The 22,173-nt window shown below is 39.8% G+C and overlaps 1 protein-coding gene across 1 annotated transcript; it reads left to right on the forward strand.

The window, feature by feature from the left end:
* Positions 1–10,274: 10,274 nt before the first annotated feature.
* On the forward strand, positions 10,275–21,714 carry PDCD5 (programmed cell death 5). Its single transcript, XM_037878011.2, has 6 exons — positions 10,275–10,513; positions 12,874–12,914; positions 13,489–13,550; positions 15,108–15,199; positions 19,081–19,152; positions 20,622–21,714. Exons 1-6 carry the CDS (start codon positions 10,448–10,450, stop codon positions 20,670–20,672), a joined length of 384 nt encoding a protein of 127 aa, XP_037733939.1. The 5' UTR covers positions 10,275–10,447; the 3' UTR covers positions 20,673–21,714.
* Positions 21,715–22,173: the final 459 nt, after the last annotated feature.

Below are 22,173 nucleotides of genomic sequence, written 5' to 3' on the forward strand. Positions count from 1 at the left end.
TGCGGCCTACAGTGGTAAATAGGTTAAGAATCACTGCTCTAACAGATGGGTAGAAATCTACACCATGTATGAGCATCATGTATGATGAATTATTCCAAGTCAAGAACTTTAATATGGCTCTCCTTTTAAGCTTCCATGCTCATGGTTAAAGAATATAAATTACTAATACAACTCAAGCAGTATACTAGATTGAAATCCAAAATGGGGAAAAAATGTTTGGTGTGAACATGTAAAGTTAGTGTTTGGCTCCTTATCTCAGTGATCTGCATGAAAATACAGAGAGAGGTATTAGAATGGAGTCTCTACTTCACCTTTGCCTTGTACAGCACTGGACACAAATTATTCTGCAGGACAACATTTGTGCTGGACAGGTCAAAAGGTTGAGACATCCTGTACTGCGTGCTTCCATGAGAAAAAGACCTGCTCAAAATTTCTGCCAAACAGCCCTAAAGCATTAGTTTCTTCCAATTTCCTGAACTCCCAGAGAAGGAAACAAAACAGTAATTAGTTCAGATTTATTTCAACTCTCTCTTGAAGTTAATGGCTGTTTAAATAACTATGAACAATGTGACAGTGCTGAACGCTGGTATGTGTGCTTATTTGGGAAGGTGCTTTGTACTGTAGATCTGAATTAGCATGTGTGTCATACTGAATGACACAACAATTATCATTGCAAATATCCAGGTTTAGTGAATAATAAAGAATAAAATCCCATATACACAGCTAGAAAATGTCAGGTTTACAGTAATTAGCTCATTTGCATGTTTTAAATCAAAGCAGCATTTGAGTAATACAAATGTATATTCATATCTTAACTTAGCTAACTACCATTTCAAAGCCCTCAGAAATTAACAATACTCAAACATTTTGAATACACACACACAACACACACAGAGCCAAATCTACGCCTACGACAGTCTTACTAAGTCAAAATTCCCATGGACTTCATTGGAAGTTTTGCCTGAGTGAGGAACAGATGAAGTTACCTATATATAGCATCTACGTATTTAGCAACTCTTTGTTCTTCAGCTCAGAAATTGTATGCCAAATTCCACTTTGAAGCAAGTTATTCAGCTATGATATAAAAACTGGATTAATATAATTGTAATGAAAACGCCAAAAGAACTCAAATGACTATATATAATGACTTAGTCAGAGCCTCTATAATAATATCCTGTAATTTAGGAACTTAACTCTATGGCTGAAATCCTGAGGCCCTGGGAGGGGTTACAGCAAAAACTCCTAGCCCAGTAGAATTACTGTGGTTCTGCTGCACAGGCAGGGAGAATGAAAAGCAGCGGTGGAGCAAAGAAGATTCTGCAGGCCATTATATATCATGAAAAAGCATGGTGGGGCAAAATGTGGCAAGTAGGTCCACAAATTGTACAGAGCTCTTGTCCTACAAACATGCATATGGCGGTGGGGAATAGCAGCTTATGTTCACTACTTATGTGCATATGCCATGGTAACAGATGTGCAGCAGATGAGCGCTGGCTGCTACAGACTGGGACTGAGGATTCCATTCCCAGTTACACATGCTATGTCCTCTTTTCTAATATTCCTCACCTCCATTGTGTTCCAGCTTACACATTCTAAAATTCTAATGTAGACAAGTTGAATTTTAGCATGTAAACAGCTGGCTGAGTTAAAGCCTGGGGTTCACTTAAAACTTGCTTTTTCTATGCTACGGATTTTTAACATGTTAGTTAAAACATGTTAGTGAATACATTTTTAAAATTCATCCAGCTAGTGTGAACAGGTCCTACGTGAAAGGAGAACGAGGTCCCACGCAGTTCTAATAAGTAAGTAAATGTTATAATTCTGTTAAACAGGCAAAAGAAGGTATAGAATCTAGTTCACTCTCCCAGAGCTGTGTTACTTCTGAAGAGGAGTAAAAGAAAAAACAACTTATTTTTTGTCACTAAACTAGGCAGATATGATTCAGTATATAGAGGGAGATCCGTTGAGCAAGAATGTGTCATTTTTTACAGATCACATTTTAGCAGATCCATACTTCAGCATCTCCCTTGTCAATTCCAAAGTAGCAGCATCTAATATCTTTTTTTAAATCAGCAATTCAGTTGCATGGAGATCAAAGGTAAACTAGCATATCTCATTTAGGAGAGCTGAAACCCTTAAATGAACAGCTTTAGTGAAAATGAGAAAATCTAATTTTGTTACTTAAAACAACACTATTAGTGACTACAAATTACACATTTGCTTTGCTTTAGCTCAGTAAGAAATTCCTAGATTGTCTACCCCATATTATTTATGGTTCAATGATTTACATGGGAGTTTAGGAATGTCAGTGTGTGAGAACAGAACATGCAATATTCAGCTGCAAACACAGATAATGAATTAGGGTAACCCTCACCTTTGTTGTCACAGAGTCGCTTAACCTGTTCAGTTGGTCTAAAAATGATGATTCTTGACTGTGTTAATGCAGTTATAATGTTCTGTTCAAATTAAATTCCGGTTTGAATCTGAAATAAAGTAAGAATAAAAGTTCGTAGGAAAGGAACATGACAATTTATTCTACATTTGTCATTAATTAACACAATGAATAAGTGACTCTGAAATCCAGCTTGTAGAAATTTTAGATACATTCAATATTATTACAGAAGACTGCTGAGTTATTATAGATAATATTAAGATCCAAAAAATTTTAAAAAGCCAGTTCCGTTTTAATCTATAAGTTGCTAATCACTTTTGTATATGTGCTAACAATGCACACTACATATGTTTTATTGACCCTATTGTGCACCAGTTCATTAACCACAGCTGCTCTTGATGTGCACAAATACAGGACGAAGACATACAGACAGACAGAGAATGAGCTACAACAATATAAAGAATCAGAGGGGTAGCCATGTTAGTCTGGATCTGTAAAAGCGGCAGAGTCCTGTGGCACCTTATAGACTAACCAAACATATTGGAGCATAAGCTTTCATGGGTGAATGTCACATGCATCTGACGAAGTGGGTATTCACCCACGAAAGCTTATACTCCAATACGTCTTTTAGTCTATAAGGTGCCACTTGAACAATATAAAGAGAAGACTTGGGGCCAAAGTAAAGAGGAGTGGGTGCTCTAAAACTATAACTTTGTTTAACTGTACACAAGATAAAGCAAAAAAAAAAGGAGTACGTGTGGCATCTTAGAGACTAACAAATTTATTTGAGCGTAAGCTTTCGTGAGTTACTAGCTAGTTATTAGCTTACCTAATAGCTCACCTTAAGTGATCACTCTCGTTACAGTGTGTATGGTAACACCCATTGTTTCATGTTCTCTATGTATATAAATCTCCCCACTGTATTTTCCACTGAATGCATCCGAGGAAGTGAGCTGTAGCTCACGAAAGCTTATGCTCAAATAAATTGGTTAGTCTCTAAGGTACCACAAGTACTCCTTTTCTTTTTGCGAATACAGACTAACACGGCTGCTACTCTGAAACCTGTCATTATGAAAGATAAAGCAGTTTCATTGCAGATATTTATTAGAAAATCAGGTACCAGTCAAAGAATGGGGAGATGAAGTGATATCAGTCTCTTATTTAAAATACTGCTCAAGGGAATTTTAGATGATACTACTGGCAACAACTGGCACCTTGCCCATAATGGTGGAGCTTTACAAGTGATAGCACAATGGTAGCAAATTTTAATGTTGATTTTAATGGGATTTCTCAGGTGCAGAAAGTTATTCACATTCATTCCTTGACTGCTTTGCTGGCTTAAGACCTAAGGTCCTGATCCAGGGCCCACTGAAATCAATAAGACCTTTTCATTGACTTCAAGGGGCTCTGTGTCAGGCCTTAAATGTATAACTAGTACAAAAGTGTTGAAATGTGCTGTGCTGATCTGATAGTATCAATAGGGTAAGCATCTGAGAATTTTCATTATTATTTCAGGGTGGTCAGTGTTGAACCCAAAGAGGGATGCAGTCAGAAAAGCCTAGAATATATATACACATCACTTAAAACATGGAACTACTCACAAATAATTGGTTTAGAAAGATTTTCCATTCCTCACCTCTCTCTTTTCCAGTCTGGAAAAGCTTCCCCCCTCTGATCCTTGCATTCCATCCCTCACATCCTCAAACAGTTTTTTCCTTAATATTTTTAAAGTAAAATATTTTTAAAAATACTTCTCATACCTTCCTTTGCATTTGTTATTAAAATGAAATTGATTACACATAAAAACAATTTCATTTTTAATGTTTCCAGATTATACTCATTAAGGGCCCAATTCTGCTGCCCTTATTCAGGTTGAGTAGAACCTTATATTGCAAATTACCCCATTGACTTGATTGGAATTTCTCGTAAATGTAATAAAATGGGAATTTTTCCATTGACTTCAATGGGTTTTGGGTCATGCTTGATATGAGTAACAGTAACCAAATGCTGATTGGTTAATGATATTTTTTTAAATAAAACACGTTTCCTTACCTATGTTACAAATATCCCCATATATTATTAAAAGTGAAGGAATTTTAACAATGTGACTTTTTTAATTTAATTTCTCTCAGAATGAATGCTGAATGCACTGGTCAATTTTACTTTTGTTTGTAATTAATTTCTCGACCGCTTAATTTGTAGGTTTTCATGAAATGGAAAAATTCTGTGATAGTTAGGTTGCAAACACTGCAAGGGCATATTTATTTGTTAAAAAAATGTTTCTACTTGAATTTAGAAGAAAACCATGGAGTTATTTCTATTTATTTTAAATTCTGTAAAATACTGTTTTTAGAAAACCATTATTTTGGGTCATAAATGACTGGTAGCATCTCATTAGGAAACAAGGAATTCTTCTATATGCTACATCAATAAAGTACTACAGGATGCAGCCGTAATAGGCCATAACACGGGAGCCTGCCAGAGTGCTGCTGCAGTTTTTTGGCTATTGTTACAGAATACAGTAGTACTTTTATAAGATTGATAAGGGTCATGTGAATGCTTGTGTAAGACAGACTGACTGTATTTCTCACAATATTTAACAGCTCAGGAATATAAGGAAAAAGTCTTTGTGAGCCACCTACTGTTTGAAATTAAATCTCACAGTTCTTGGAAATGAAATTTTTGTTAATCAAAAATTATTTCCTGGAGTTAGACACGTCTTCAAAATACACAGTTAAGTCCTCTTTTTCTGTCATTATACTCGATTGATAATATATCTTTATTGCATAGCCAATCTATTGATGTTGATCATCTTCCTCAGCTAGACAATCACAATTTTAAAGAGTACAATATTCCAACTTGGTGATTTTTCTCAAATGTTGTTAAATGAACATTTATAATATCTGTGAAACATGTTGTCATTTTAGTAACAGTATCAACAACCTTTCGTCATTAATTAAGTAATTAGATTCCCTTAGAAGACTATAGGGATTAATTTTTGGGTGGATCAGAACTTCAGGAACAGTACATAGACACTGATTTTAAGAAAAAAGAGTAAGTGACAAACAGCCTATAAATAGGAATTTCAGGCTTCTCTGGGGCAACTGCCAAGTTTCTTAGAACATCAGAGTTCCTCACATGTTCAACAGTACCTAGAAACTTTAAAATAGATAAGGCCTAAATAATATATAAACATCAGCAATATGAAATATTTGACGGTGTAGTATAACAAAAAAGAGATGTATATTAGAATAAAATCTTTAACCCTTCAGTGACTTGGTTTCTCTAAGAAAAGTGTAAATAACTGATAATAACTAGGGTGTGTGGGATGAAAGGGGAGAATATCACAGCTCTTCTAGACCCAGTCTGACCAAAGGATCTCACGCCATTAAAGACATCATATTCACTGTTTTCTCTCTAGTGCTTGACTCCTCCATTCTCTGTCCCTTATAGGTTGGTCAAATTCCTAGAATATTACCCTGCTTATAAACCTCAGGAGCCTTTGCACCAAGCATAAATAATGGGTACTAGTGCAAAAGCTATTTGGCATACAGTGAAAGTTACCTGACATGCTAAGACATATTAAACAAATGGGGTCTGATCTCACAGTGATGTAAATCAGGAATAATTCCATTTAAGTAAATTCAGTTACACCAGTCTAAAACCACGAGATCACAATCAGGCCCATGTTATTAAATGAGACACAGTGTAAGTGATATTGGGCTGGATTCACCATTGTGTTACTCCAGTTTTACATCAGCGTAACCATTGATGGACATACTGATATGAAAGTGGGCTAAAACACTGGTGACTAATGCCCAACATGTTTAAGATGTCCCATATAAAGTTTGTAGCCAACTGAGTCTCTTAAATGTTGAAGGTCCTTAGGAATCTTCTTAAGGATGATATAAAAATACTGTAAGTAGTTACCATATTAGATTTGTTTCTACTAATTCAAATAATAGTCACAAATGGTTCATTACATTTATAGCATGTGTAACCCTCACCTGTTGGGTGTGGCACTCTGTCCCATTCTAGTAGTTCCTAGATCAGTTAGAGATCGAAGAGTCTACTGCAGCCTTGGCTAACAGAGATGTGTCTTTTAGTTCATGCAGTAGAGGCTCATGTGTTAAGCTCCAGAGATCACAGGTTTGATCCTGGCCTACAATGACCAGGGTCTGTCAGTGTTACACATGCATGCTCTTTGTGAACCAAATTACATCCAGAGCTACACAGGTGCAACTCCCACTGACTTCACTGACAGTTGCACCCATGTACCGGAGTGTGAAATCTGACTTTATGTTTAGTCTAGCACGCAACAGCCGCAAAATGTTGTTTCATTTCTCTGACAACTATGACACATTCCATGTTCTTCCTTTTGATCCCTCTGTTCACAAGCAATTAGGCCTAAATGTTAAAAAAAGTCACTCAGTTGTGGAGTGCTCCACTTGAGCCATCTTCAAGAGGCCTGATTTCCTGAAAAAGCTGAGCACCCAGACTCTGAAAACAGGGCTTTTTAAGATCCCTCAGGTTGAGCACGCAAAAACCGAGACACTCAAAATCATTAGTTACTTTTGAAAATTTAGGCTGTATATATTAGAGACCATTTTTAGGAGAAACATAGTTAATCATAAAATGTACTGAAAGATTTAGAACCAGGCCTTTGGGCAGTTTGAAAAGCAGTTCATCCACAAAAATGGTACTTAAGACTCTGTGGACCTATTATTGTGTGTAAAAAGATTAAAGAACTAATTTTACTTAATAATAATTTAAATTCCCCATTAAAATATTCAGATATCATGGAGAAGATCAATCAACCTGTGAATTATTCTGAAAAACTGCTTCTGTACCTTCATGCTTTCAGCTACGAAACAGTCCAGCTTGCATCAATACGTATTACCGAAAAATACACAAAAAAAGCAAATAGACAGCTGACTAGACAACAATGAGATAAAAACCAAAACACTGTGCTTCATGCCTCCAGATTCTTTTAATGGGCCAAACTCTCCTTCTGTCTCTTGAAACTCATAATGTAATTGTCAGTGATTGCAATGATACCTTCTCATGACATAAAAACTCATCAACTGCAGGCTCATTGCTAATAAACTTGTTTAAAACAACTTATTAAGACATAACCTTTAAGTGTGTGAGAAAACAATATGCAATCAAACATGCAGTATAAACAGCTATGAAGCCAAAACAAAATGTTAGGATTGCCGCAGCTTCCTCTGAGTGAATCAAAGCATATGGTGGTATAATGGAGCATGAATTTACAGCAACAGAGATGTACAATATAGATTAAAGCTTCATCTGCGAGGACATACTGCACAGCAAAAAACAACAATTATTGTGTTTGCTGCTTTATATTTTAATGATCAACAAAGGAGCTTTGATAGAGCTAGGGCTCCCTCTGCTGAATGCAGCCGATGAAGTGAGCTGTAGCTCACGAAAGCTTATGCTCAAATAAATTGGTTAGTCTCTAAAGTACCACAAGTACTCCTTTTCTTTTTGCGAATACAGACTAACACGGCTGCTACTCTGAAATCTGCTGTTAGTATGATGATAATAAAGCTTCCTCAAAATCATCAGCAGAAATGTGCCCTCCTGATAACACTTTTCTTTTAAATTCAAAGAAGGAAGAGCAGGCCCAACAGGAAATCAGCAGTATATACTAAGCTGACTCTGAGAATGGACACAGGACTTCAGGTCTTGTGCAGGATAGGAATGTGAGTGACTCTAGCTCCGCTGAAGGAAAATCAAAACTTTTTCTCCCTTTCCCTCTCTCCTCCTTCACAGCTAGTCATAATAAGCTACTGAATTGCCCCTCCTGCTGTAATAATTACAAAGAAATAGAACAAACAAACAAAAAATTCTCTACTAATTGCTTTCCCATCCACTGCAGGAATTTTTAGTTCAAAGCACCAAAAAGCAAACAATTTGATACCCTGTATAACTGATTTTTGTTATATTATTACCTCCTGAATTTCTATAGAAATACTAATCTTTAAAAACTTGTAGCTCTTTCAGTCTCTGAAGAGCTGCCTGTTTGATAATCGGTATCTCAGATGGAATAATATCTAGTGCCAAATGCGTTCCGCATTTGGCCCATGATAACTCCCAAATTAGGACATTTACACCAGCACTTTACAGTGTTGCAACTTTCTCACTCAGGAGTTTGAAAAAATACCCCCCTCAGCGCTTCAAGTTTCAGTGCAGCATTGCAAGTGGCAGCGTAGACAGTGCTCTTGCCAAATTAAAGATCTTGATCAGTCATGCATTATCACTTGTGTTTTGTGTAGCACGGATTACACCACCACCAGGTGGAATGTGTCCATAATAGCCACTTTGAATTGGTATAAGTGCTACCTTACACCAGCTCAGGTGCGGGCTGGTATATTTATCAGCTTTCCATGCCTTATTAGATCTGGAGGGTGAGAAGCAGCTAGTAGCTGAGGGGCTATTAGGAGCATAGCTACCAGCTGAGTTCTTTCTACCCTCCACTGGGTGCTGAGATATAGTATCCACAACAGTCCAAAGATGGATGTGGAGTTCCTTGGCCAGAGCGGGCATAATGGGGTGTGTGTGTGTGTATGTGAGGCGAATCATGCCCTGTGCGAAGCCTGACTGCCTGGAGAGTATATCAGGGAAGGGGTGTAAATGGCACCAGTAGCAGATATTGCAGTGTCAGCCAGTGATCCACATGTGGAAATGAGGCTTGGGGAGAGCATTTCTGAAGTGGTATGGGAATCTAAAGGGGGGCGATGCTGAAGGAGCCATGGCCTGGTGGGGATAGAGAGGTGACTCAGCCATCAAAATAAGGAAGTTTATTATCTGAGCAGTTCTGAGGATGGAGACTGATGGTGACTTTGAGGCTTTACCCTAGTGGTTCTCAAACTTTTATACTGGTGACCCCTTTCACATAGCAAGCCTCTGAGTGTGACCCCTCCTTATAAATTAAAAACACTTTTTATTTATTTAACACCATTATAAATACTGGAAACAAAGCAGGGTTTGGGGTGGAGGCTGACAGCTCATGGCCACTGTACCCTCTAAGCTGTGCGCATGTGTGCGCACAAACAGATCCTAAACTCCACGCACATGGCGAAACACTGTGCGCACAAAAATTTGCACAGAAGCACAACAATTTGTACAGAAGAAATTTTTTGTGCACACGGCCTGTCAAAATTTAGAGGGAACATTGCTCATGACCCCCCATGTAAGAACCTTGTGACCCCCTGAGGGGTCCTGACCCCCAGCTTGAGAACCCCTGCTTTACTTCTATAAATTATAGGGGTAACTTCAACCACATGGGGTCTCCCTATGAACCCAGCAAAGCCCTTCTGCAAGTGGGTGCAAGGTGCATTTCAGTCAGCTCAGGGATACTACAGACAACGATTTCTCTAGTGTCGGCATACCAAATTCAATGGATATAGCCAGTCACAGACTGGCTGTATATTGGCCAGAAAAACGGATGCAAGTAGCCCGCTGGCGGAGTGTAACTGCACCCCTGTGGCACTGAGAGGGCCAGCTCCGCCGGCACGGCGCAGCCACGATGCGCCAGGCCCTGGGTGGAATCTATCAGCACAACCAGCTCGTCGGGGCCTACGCGATGCCAGTGGCCGGGCGAGGGGCAGAGCCGGGCTGGGCTGCCGAGGCTCGCGGAGAGTTTGAAGGGGAGGCAGCATGCCGGGCAGGAGGGGGAGGGCCAGGCCCGGTAACGCGCCCCTGGGCACTCCGGCGCCCATGGCCGTGACGACGCTCCGAGAGGTGAGATTCCCCCGGAGGCGGAGTCCCCGGCCTTAGCCCGAGGTGGGGGATGTGGGAAGCTGGCCCCACCCGCTCACCCCTTACATCTCGCTCGGCCAGGTCCTGCTAGCACCTCCCCTCAGCGTCCATTCCCCGCGCAATCCCTCATCCCACCGGCTCTCGGCTGGCAGCCTGACAGGGCTCTCGGCAATGGATTGGCGGGGTCTCGGACTGGAGCGCATGCGCACTGTGTAGTGAGCGGCCCCGCCGGTTACCCCGCGCTGTCCCACCCCCTCGCCACCCCCAGCCATGGCGGACGAGGAGCTGGAGGCGCTCCGCAAGCAGCGGCTGACTGAGCTGCAGGCTAAGCATGGGGTAAGGGGCTGGCACCGCTCGTGGACACACACCATGGACTAGTTCCCCCTCCGCCTTGACAGCCCCCACCGCTACCTCCTCAGCTTCCCCCCCTCCGGTCCCGACAGCCCCATTCAGCCCCCCTCCCCGGGGACCCGACAGCCCCCACCGCTGCCTCCTCAGCCCGCCTACACCCCACGGCCCTGGCAACTCCTCTCAGCTCACCGCTCCCCAGGGCCCTGACAGTCTCCCTGCTCGGGCCCAAAAGCTCCCCCGACACCCCTCTCCGGTCCCCTCCGCTAGCCCCGACAGCCCCCCTTCACTGGGGCCCATGCACCGCTCAGCCTCCCCAGGGCCCAGACTAGGGTGACTTGCTGCCCCCTATTTGAAAGGAGGTCCCTTGACCATTTTAATGAATGTTATGATAATTGCATCGTGTACACGAGGGAAGTAGAAAAGTACAGTTGGGAGAAAAACACTAGATAGGCTAAGGGAAATGGTGTTTCCCTAAAATGACCTTTAAAATAAAGCGACCATTATTTTCATCTGACAAAGGTGGTCCCCTTAGCCCACCCATACACCCTGGGCCCAGACCACTCCCTCCACACCTTATCTGCCTCCCCAGGGACCAGACAGCTTCTCCAGACACCTGATGCCCAGTCCTTGTAACCAAGATGGCCTTTTGCCAGCCTCCCCCTCTCCTCCATGCGGCTCTCTGCCCTACCCCTCATCACTTGCAACAAATATCAGCAGCCCCCATTCCCCTATTCAGGCTCCCAGGAGCTCATCTGGGCAGTTTCCCCACCCTATTTCAACTCCTGTTCCCTTGGTCCTCCACCCAGTGCCCAAGCAGTATCTGTCTCTTCTTTCACCACCAGCAGACATGTTGCACGGTTCCCTTGGTTTTCTGAAAGGCCAGTCAGTGTTTTTCAGAACTGACGTATTGAATGAATTAAAAGAGTAAACGGAAGCAAACCTGCATTGCTAGAAGGGTTTTAAGAAACTGTGGAGTTATAGAAAAACTTACATATCATTGTCTTTGTGAAATACTTGGCAGGGGAATATAAATACCAAATTGGGTAATGGGATGGCCAGAGGAACTATTCATGTACAGTGTAACTAATGGAAATCTGCTTTGTACTTTAATCACATGTCTGATGTGAAGTGTTTAGGGGTGGGACTCTTCTTCCCCTTCCATTAATCTGTGTTTAATAACTTTCTTCTAAGAAATTAACAGGCTGGGAAAAGAACTTGAAGAGATGTAACCTGTGAAATCACTTTCTTTGAATAAAACATTCTGTTAAAATAGAACAGGGCTACTGTATTGTGTACATAATTTTATTTTGAAAAATTGCAAACAAAATTGTTAAGTAGGAGAGAAGATAGACTTTTACAAATAGTTTAGAAAGCAACACTTTCAAAACCCTTTCTAGACTGGTTACCACTGTTGCTGCTGCTTGTAGTTTGTTCATAGATTGGGAGTTTTGAAGATTTCAACTTTAATTGCAAGCCTAATTTAGGGAGTTTGATGTCTGTAGCTATGATCTACGGCAGGCTGTTGGAAAGCTCACCCTTCTGCCTTCAAAGATCACAAAGCTGGCCTTATGCCCCAAACCTGCAACTGCCTTTACCTGGGCGAATCCAGTTGCAGGATTAGGGTACAAGTTTGCTCCACCAGGACAAACAACCATGGATCACTCATCTCTTGGAGCAGGCACTTTACATTCTCAATGTCTAAACTATGGTAATTGTATTGTTGCAGGCTTGTCGGTCCCAGGATATTAGAATGACAAGGTGAGAAAGGTAATACTTTTTTTATTGGACCAATTTCTGTTGGTGAGAGAGACAAGTTTTTGAGCTACACAGAGCTCTCTCTCAGGTCTGGAAAAGGTACTCAGAGTACCACAGGTCTGGGAAAGAGTTCTGTTTAGCTCAAAATACTTGTATCTCTCACCAACAGAATTTGGTCCAATAAAAGATATTCCCTCGCCCACCTTGCCTCTCTTAACCATGGTCAGGCAGATAATTTCGCTTTAGCCAGCTTATTTTAAATTCCAGTGAAATACTAAGATCTGACATCCTGCACGGAGTGTTTTCTAAAGGGATTGCTAAAGTTTTTATAAAAAGAAAAGGAGTACTTGTGGCACCTTAGAGACTAACCAATTTATTTGAGCATAAGCCTGGTCTGTGTGTATAAAAACATCTTCTGTATTTTCCACAGTATGCATCCGATGAAGTGAGCTGTAGCTCACGAAAGCTTATGCTCAAATAAATTGGTTAATCTCTAAGGTGCCACAAGTACTCCTTTTCTTTTTGCGAATACAGACTAACACGGCTGTTACTCTGAAACCTAAAGTTTTTATGTAATTCTTGTCTTACAGGACCCTTCTGGTGATCCAACGCAACAAGAAACCAAACAGAGGTATGAATGTGAGCTGTTGATTTTAGGTAGCATATTCATAGTCAAATGGTTTTGAATTTCTATCAGTTTATGTTTTTAAACATTAATTGCAGTTCCTTGAAACACTAAACTAGGTTATTTTGTTATAGAACAGCCAGTAAATCAACTGCTAATAAGTCAAGGGGTTTTATCTTTGGCTCTTCACTTATGCAAAATTTGGGAGTTTTGCCACAGATGCTTGGAATTGGGCCCTAAATTATTTAGAACCTGTGCCTGTTAGTGGGAACTGGATCAAATTTTTAGTTTGATTTTGTCGGGTGTTGTGGCTTTTTGGGGTTTTTTTGTTTTGTTTTTACAATCTCTAAAAACATTCTTTTCCTACACCTCAGATAAACATTAAATTTTCTTCATTTTTGTGTTAATCTGTCATACGTAGCATCTGTACCTACTTGAATGATATGACTTTTAGTCCTTAAAAATAATTTGTTTTTTGTTTTGATAATACAAAGTATTCAGCAGACTTGGTCATCTTGCAAGATGCTATGTCTGATGCTTGAAACCGTAGTTCTATTGTGTAACTGAATTTTCATTACAGGGAGGCAGAGATGAGAAATAGCATTTTAGCTCAAGTGCTCGATCAAGCAGCTCGTGCCAGATGTAAGCATCCATGTATTTTGCCATTAAATAAAAATTCTCATTTGTACTGTATTATGTCCCCCTAAATCAAGGCCTTAAATAGAATGCATAGGAGATAAATGAATTCTTTTATTTCATCTCTGATGATGGAAAAATAATAAGACTAATGCTGTGGATTTTCAAATCACTAATATTTTTTAAAAACTGATCATGAATACACACATGCTGAAAAGCAAATCCTCAGATGTGGTGGTTTATTCTAGTGGGAGCAGGAATTAGTGAATTTGTGCTTGTGAAAGGTGCCAAATTGATAGCCTGCTTAGTCTGAATTTCTCTGTTTATGGGGAGAGCATGTGAAAAGCATAGCAAGCAGAAGTGCCAACATCCCTATGATTCAGTGTATCTTAACCCTTATTTAGAGGGGCTCAGCTCTAGGAATGAGAGAATAAATCAGGGTCTCTGCCAAGACTGCATGCAAGGATGAGAGTTGTCATGAGGAGTTTTTGTGATACCCTCAATTTACTAATGAACAAACATCCGTATGTCTACAATACAAACCTAAGTCGACCTATATTAGTTTAATTTACAGCCACCGCAGTAATTACTGTGGTGGTGCATGTCCACACTACCCTCCATGGGTTGGTGGTGCGTCCTCACCAGGAGTGCTTCCACCAACCTAAGAGGGGGAGTGTAGAGAGCTGAGAGCCCGGTATCTCAGCTTTGCTGGCCTGGCTGCCCAACAGGCTCCTGGCAGGCTGCCCTCTCCCCGTTCTCCACTGGAGACAAGGCTACCCGGATTCCAGCAGGCACCACTTGGGCTTCTCACCCTGGCTTCCATCTGGGAGCCGGGGAGCAGCTGGGCTATAGCTGCCTGACTTTCTTGCCATGAAATTGACAAGACAGCTGATGTAAGGGATGCAGTGTCTACACAAATACTGTCGCCCTAACTACACCAACATAAGCCTTACACCTCTCGTGGAGGTGGACTTGTTATGTTGGTGTAGTAGGGCATTTACACTGGTGGGAGGAAGGCTGTAGTGTGTACACTGACAGAATTAGGTCAACATAAGCTGCCTTATGTCGACCTATGTACTGTAGACTACCAACTTATATGTATGCCAAAGACCATCTATATAAAGTGGTAACAAATTGGTCACAACTGATTTAATTTAGATTTGAACCAGTACCTAGGAGTGAAAGGCATTTTCATCCATTGCTAATTTCCCATAACAAGATTTTAATTTGTATGTATTAAAAATGGAGGTGGTGCTTGGTAGAGGAATGTGGCCTTGTTATTGATCTGCAGCATTAAATTTAGTAGCAGGATGAAACACTGGTAAGTATGTAGGGTTGCCTTCTTGTAGATAGTAAGAGATTTGAACCCCTAACAAATTTTTAGAAGGAGCATAGTTGGAGAGTCTTGCAGTTTTGTATAAATTAAAACTATTCCCTTCAATTCATGGTTCTTTCATACCCTAGCATGAATTTAGGACTAAATTGTACAGTACCTCATTCACTTCTGTTGTATTGTAGATGGAGGTAAAATACAAAAATGAACAGTGCCTATTTTTGTTGCAGTAAGCAATTTAGCACTTGTGAAGCCAGAAAAGGCAAAAGCTGTAGAAAATTACCTTATACAGATGGCAAGATTTGGACAGCTAGGTGGGAAGGTAAGTTAAATTTTTTATGTTACTGTAGCTCTTGTTTGCCTGGTCACTTTCAAACCAAGTGTTCCCAATGAAACAAACTGAGAAATTTAACACTGAAGTGTATAAAATTTTGTATTACATGTGACGGTGTGAGCTACAGCATGTATCTGAGTGATTCTCAAATCCTTAAACTGTGTGTGTGTGTACATTTGTATGCAAACACTGTCCATACTTATTTAAAAACATTTATGATTTAGCTGTCTTAAACTGAAGTGCTTTTCTGGAGTGGAGAAGTGCAGTTTAATGCCCAGGAAGACAGTCAGCCTTGCAATTTAAAGCATTTGTTCTCCTTTGTGACATTGCCTCCACAGAGGCCATTGACTCAGCTGGGAATTCCAGAGTTGCAGGTACTGACAGCTAACCCACATTATACCAGCTTCCACAAAGACAGGGGCTACCTTAAGCTTCACCTCAAATGTGATAAAACTGTATTGTATTTTCATCTTAATCAATTTTGCTACCTGGGTGGCTTCCCAAAGTACCATAAGCATCCTGGGGAAGGGAAGTTTCTATACCCTGAATGTTAAGAGCTCTTGGCTGTAAGTCTAAGTGAATAAGATCATGTAACTAGTCATTGAGAACTAGTGGACATTCTAGTGTCTCACCATCAGGGTTCACTCGTTTAGTTGGATGGTAGCCCCGTAAATCTACAGTGTGTTATCCAAAACATTTAGGGTTGGTACTTAGAGTTCAATTCACAAATTACTGTTCTTTCAATAGTGCAGCAAGACCAAATGCTGGATTTTTTTAGGAGGGCAGTGCTTCTCAGCCTGACTTCTGAGGGAAAGTCAGAATTAATTAAGGCTTCTGGAGGTAGATGGGAACTAAGGGACTACTAGAGGACACAGGACTTTTACACTCCCTGTAAATGAAACACAGGGCTTGAGGAAATTGCACTTAATCTATAACTGTCCAGGACCATGACTCCTGCAGCAGGGCTTTTTGAGGCAATAAGATCTGAAAACAAGTTACTGTGGATAAGTAGTCCTTAAAAATATCTGTCATTGGTACAGAAATGCTGCAAATTTCTGTGAGCCATATTGTAACTTGTTACTGCCTCTAGAAGATATTCCTGTAATATCGCATTGGTAATAGGGCTGTCAAGCGATTAAAAAAATTAATCATGATTAATTGCATGATTAATGACACTGTTAAACAATAATAAAATACCATTTATTTAAATATTTTTGGATGTTTTCTACATTTTCAAATATATTGATTTCAATTACAACACAGAATACAAAGTGTACAGTGCTCATTTTATATTTTTGATTACAAATATTTGCACTGTAAAAAACAAAAAAAAGTATTTTTCAATTCACCTAATACAAGTGCTGTAGTGCAATCTCTTTATCATGAAAGTTGAACTGTAGAATGTAGAATTGTATACAAATAAACTGCATTTAAAAATAATGTAAAATTTTATAGCCTACAAGTCCACTCAGTCCCACTTCTTGTTCAGCTAATCGCTCGGACAAACAAGTTTGTTTACATTTGCAGAAGATAATGCTGCCCGCTTCTTGTTTACAATGTCACCTGAAAGTGAGAACTGGCATTCACTAGGCATTGTTGTAGCCAGCATCGCAAGATATTTACATGCTAGATGCGCTAAAGATTCATATGTCCCTTCACGCTTCAGTCACTGTTCCAGAGGACATGCGTCTATGCTGATGACAGGTTCTGCTTGATAATTATACAAACCAGTGCATGTTCTTTTTCATCATCTGCGTCAGATGCCACCAGGAGAAGGTGGTTTGGGTTCTGTAGTTTCCGCATCAATGTGTTGCTCTTTTAAGACTTCTGAAAGCATGCTCCACACCTTGTCACTCACAGATTTTGGAAGGCACTTCAGATTTTTAAACCTTGGGTTGAGTGCTGTAGCTATCTTTAGAAATTTCACATTGGTACCTTCTTTGCATTTTGTCAGATTTGCAGTGAAAGTGTCACAACCCAATGGCCCCCTCCCCTCAGGGAGTCCCCTGGGAAGGCAGATCAACACTGTATATTGCTAACACTGTTGCAAGCATGGCAAAGCATTTTGGGGAGGGTCAAAGGTGTGCGAATGGGGAGTGGAAGTTTTCTTTACAGGGTACGAGACGCCGAGAAGAAGAGAGCAGAGAACGAGTTAATTCAACACTTCAGCTAACTCAATTCAAAGATAAGACACTGGCCCCAGCCAGCCCAAGGTCGCAGCTCACAGCTGACGTTTGGCTGCGAGCTGAGAAAGATGGGGGCTTGAAAGTTGACCGGGCAGCTGTGAGAGAGAAAATCCAACTGCACAGACATGCACCTGCAAGACAGCAAGGCCAGCAAAGAAGAAAACAAAGCCCAGGGCTGCAGTCTGAAAACACAGACGAGGCAACAAGAGGGGGAGCTGAGCCAGGCGTCCCTGAAGCCGGGGTGTTCTGGGAAAGGGAAGGAGACCACAGAAAGCCGGTTTGGATTGGCCCAAAGAGCACCAGGAACAGAGGTCGTGGAATGGAATACCCCCAAAGGAGCCCAGGACTTAAAACCCTCCTGAGAGCTGGAGTAATTTGGAGATTTGCAGCGGACTTTGGATGACCTGGGTCCAGGACAAGAACTCTGTCCACCCACCCCACCCCCCTTCTTCTTACGTTACACCCAGCCCTGGCCAGCTTCGGGTAGTACGTGTGTGAGTTTGAATGTGGGTTAGGGCTTGGGGCGCTAACGCTTTCTTCCTTCCTCTGTGTGACGTGGCGAGCACCCATCACTCTCCGCTGTTATTTTATTATTTTATCAATAAAACTTTAAAACTTAGATATTTGGTGTGTTAGGTCATCTCCTCCCTTAAAGATCCTGCGGCCTCAGCCTGATCAACTGACTATTCAGGAAGATTTGTAACAGAAATCTGTCACAAAAGTGTTCTTAAAACGAACAACATGTGCTGGGTCATCATCCAAGACTGCTATAACATGAAATATATGTCAGAATGCTGGTAAAACAGAGCAGGAGACATGTAATTCTCCCTTAAGGAGTTCAGTCACTAATTTAATTAATTATTTTTTTACCTTGGAAGCATGTCCTCTGGAACAGTGCCGAAGCATGAAGAAGCATATGAATCTTTAGCGCCTCTGGCACGTAAATATCTTGCAATGCCAGCTACAACGGTGCCATTTGAACGCCTGTTCTCACTTTCAGGTGACGTTGTAATTAAGAAGTGGGCAGCATTATCGCCCATAAATGTAAACAAACTTGTTTGTCTTAGCAATTGGCTGAACAAGAAGTAGGACTGAGTGGACTTGTTAGGCTTTAAAGTTTTACATTGTTATGTTTTTGAGTGCAGTTATGTAACAAAAAGAATCTACATTTATAAGTTCCACTTTCATGATAAAGAGATTGCACTACAGTACTTGTTTTTGGTGAATTGAAAAATACTATTTTGTTTATCACTTTTACAATGCAAATATTTGTAATAAAAATATAAAGTGAGCACTTTACATTTTGTATTCTATGTTGTAATTGAAATCAATATATTTGAAAATGTAGAAAAACATCCCAAAATATTTAATAAATTTCAGTTGTATTCTATTGTTTAACAGTGTGACTAAAACTGCGATTAATCACAATTAGTTTTTTTAATCATTAATTTTTTTGAGTTAATTGTGTGTGTTAGCTGTGATTAATTGACAGCCCTAATTAGTAATCAGTCTCTTTAGCATGTGAGCCACTAAACAGTATGCTACAGTCTCAATAGTCAATTGAACACCTTTGCAAGCACACAAATGGGGAAGGGGAAGCAAGAGAACAACTGTACTAGATTCAATTATTTGAGTCTAAGCCACTTCTTCAAATAGTTTGTGGCTTTTATTCTGCCTTTCTAGGTATCAGAACAAGGGCTGATAGAAATACTTGAAAAAGTGAGCCAGCAAACAGAAAAGAAAACAACAGTAAAGGTAAGGTTTTTTCCAAAGGCAGCGTAAATTTGATTCAAACCTGTTATCAGACAATACAGAAAAATAAAAGGCTAGGGCCAACAATAGTTGCTGCACATATTCAATGCTATGGATACACTATTTGTATGTTTAAGCTATATAACTGCTTAAAATACATTTAGATTCTTAATTTTACATTTTTGTTAAAAAATAGTGTATGCATCTATTTACTAGATCATTTTTTACTCATGATTTGTCAGGTTACATTTGGATGAAAACTGGAATTCAGTCTGTTGCACAAAAAAACATTTTCAGATTTTTTTTTGTTAAATAAAACTACCTTAAATGCACAGAATACATAAGTTTATTAAAACATGTTTTGCATTTAAAAGTGATTCTTTAAACAAAGGAAGTATCTGTAGTTTATAGCTGGCCAGCATGCCTTCAAGATTTTAGAACTGGTAGATCTTCTCATACCTCATTTTTATTCATAAATTGGAAAAGGAAAACTATCTTTCCTCCACTTTCGTCTCCTGGTTGGTTTCTCAACTTTGCATTAGCTAGTCATTGGATTGAGTTAGTGGAATAAACTGAAAGAAAATATTCTCTCTGCACCTGCGGAAGAGGCTACTGCTTTTAAAAGCAGATTCTGGATTTCAAACTGTGGTTCCACGTGCTTAGCCAGTGACCAGTTCAGATGATTGACTTTCTTTAAATCTTTGGCAGCAAACATGTACTGCTTGAATTATTTTTGTAATGATTAATAGGTAAGTTTAGCCCTTAATGTAGGTTAATTTCAAATTTAATTTTACTAGAGTATTAAATTAAGTCTAATTTTGATTTATATCATAGAATTTTTTTTATCCACCCTGAATAGTACTAAAGTAACCAACAGAGTACTCAGCTATGGAAGTAGCTTTTGACCACAGAAGGTAGACAGTATTTTAGTGCTAGCTATTTTTCCTATTGTCTTTGCCCTTGGTGATGCTCACTGTGAATCTGCATTACTTCTGCAGAAATAAGAGGTTCTGGAAAGTTGACAGGCTATTTAAACACTTAGATAAAGATTCCTTCTTCTAAATGTGTAGGGAGGCCAAAACTCAGCAGAACCATAATAATTCTATAAGATAGGGAATTCAGGCTTCAGAAATACTGTATTGGGGACTGTAGCCCTGTACCTTGGAGCTGAGTTTCAGGGGGAAGGTTTGTGGGCTTGGTTTGTAGGGCCTGCAAACCACATAGGTCCGCTGGTCACAAATGTTTTTACAGGGAGCAATGAGCTGCAGTGGCTACAATTCTATAAGTTACCCACTGCCCTTTCTCCATGTTGCCATGCTGGGGAGGGAAGGATTCTAGATTCCATCCACACAGCACCCATGTGGACTACTAACTTGGATGAGCATTGAGAACTTTGCCCTTAGTGATTGAGTCTTCAATCTTTGAAGCTGGAAGGAGGTGCTGTAAACTGAATTTACTGTGTTTGTTTCTAGTTCAACAGAAGAAAAGTACTGGATTCTGATGAAGAGGATGATGATGATTAAATGCTACTGTAAGATTGCTTCACGGCCTGGAAAAAGGCAAAGAAAACATACGGTATAGGCAAATTGATAGTTCTGACAAAACATTTATATGTATTTGCTTTCTGCATTCTTTTTTTGATAAAGGTCAATAAATAAACTCATGTTCTGTAAAACAAAATTTGAGAAGGGTTTTTATAGCTTAACTTTTTGTAATAGTAGAGGCTTGCGTGGTATGGATTTTCTCACCACTTCCTTAGCATGAACTTTCCTTTGTCCCTCTCAGCACCTGCCACTCCATAAGTTATTGCTACCATAAGAGAGGTCTTGGGAGGGCAGCAAAAGTGTCTTAGGTTGCAAACAGTGGTGGGAACTGCAAGAATGTCAACTCTCTCAATGTCACAACAGAAACAAGATATCCTCTAGTTGGGAGGTTATCCAATACCTCACTGGTTCTCAAACTGGTGGAACCTTTTGTTGGAGTCTGCAGAATAGAACAGCTGATGAACCAGTTGGTGAGAAGAGAGGTGGTTCTTTGAGAGGACATCTTACCATATAGTCTGCTGGATTAAATTGTACATAGCATGTAGTTTGATTGAACCAGTTCCTTCTGGAAACTGTCAAGTTGTCTCTCACTGGTGAGATGTCTCTGCAGAATGAGGTTAAAAAGTTGAGTAGAGTGGATATTCAGTTGTGGTTAAAACTTAATTGGATAACTAATGTAATAAACTCTATTCAGGTAGTTGGTAACACATGTTCTTTAGTCTCCCATTTATTAAATGGTTGGAGTTTATTTTTGTCAAAAAAGGAAAGGCAACTGCTCTAAATTCCATGTGACTTGCATGCATAAAGTAAAACAGACCCTGTGTTGTCATCTTATTTGAATATACAGTTTGAAAATTTGTGGTACAAATACTGTTACATCTTGTGTGATAAGATGGAAGTGAAAAGGGGAGAGATTTCACTACCAGAGAAGAACTGTTTTCTGCTGTCATTTAAGAGCAACAGTGTACACCATTCCAGCTGTAATGGTTTGGAGCTGATTAAAATTTTGTTTAAAAAAGTATGAGCAGTAGTGACTGTTTTTTCCATCTGTGTGAATATTATAAAAACTTTGATTAGTACAGCTAGTTTGTCAATTTTGTATTTTTAACTTGCAGTCTACATTACCAACTTCCTTATTTAAAATGGCACTTAATTGTAGGCTATAGTGCTTAGCTTCTACAAAGGTGATACCTCTATGCAACTCTTCATGTTAATAAAAACCCAAACGTTTAATTTTAGTGCAGTGAGAAGTTAATAGAAAAGCCTGTTTTGTTAAAAAAAAATTATTTGACTCCTTTCAGAGAGTAAACTGGCTTTTGCAGTAACAATGTCTACTTTTTCATTGTAAATAAGTCAAAGACGTGAAAACCCAGTACAATTTGAATCTCATATGATATCAGGGCTTTAGTCTGCAGTTGTGGGGTATACTGGTAAACTGTTAAAAGTGTTCTTTAAGTCTGCTCCCCATCTTTCTCAACAT

Source organism: Chelonia mydas, chromosome 12 (assembly GCF_015237465.2).
Source record: "Chelonia mydas isolate rCheMyd1 chromosome 12, rCheMyd1.pri.v2, whole genome shotgun sequence".
NCBI classification, from domain to species: domain Eukaryota; kingdom Metazoa; phylum Chordata; order Testudines; family Cheloniidae; genus Chelonia; species Chelonia mydas.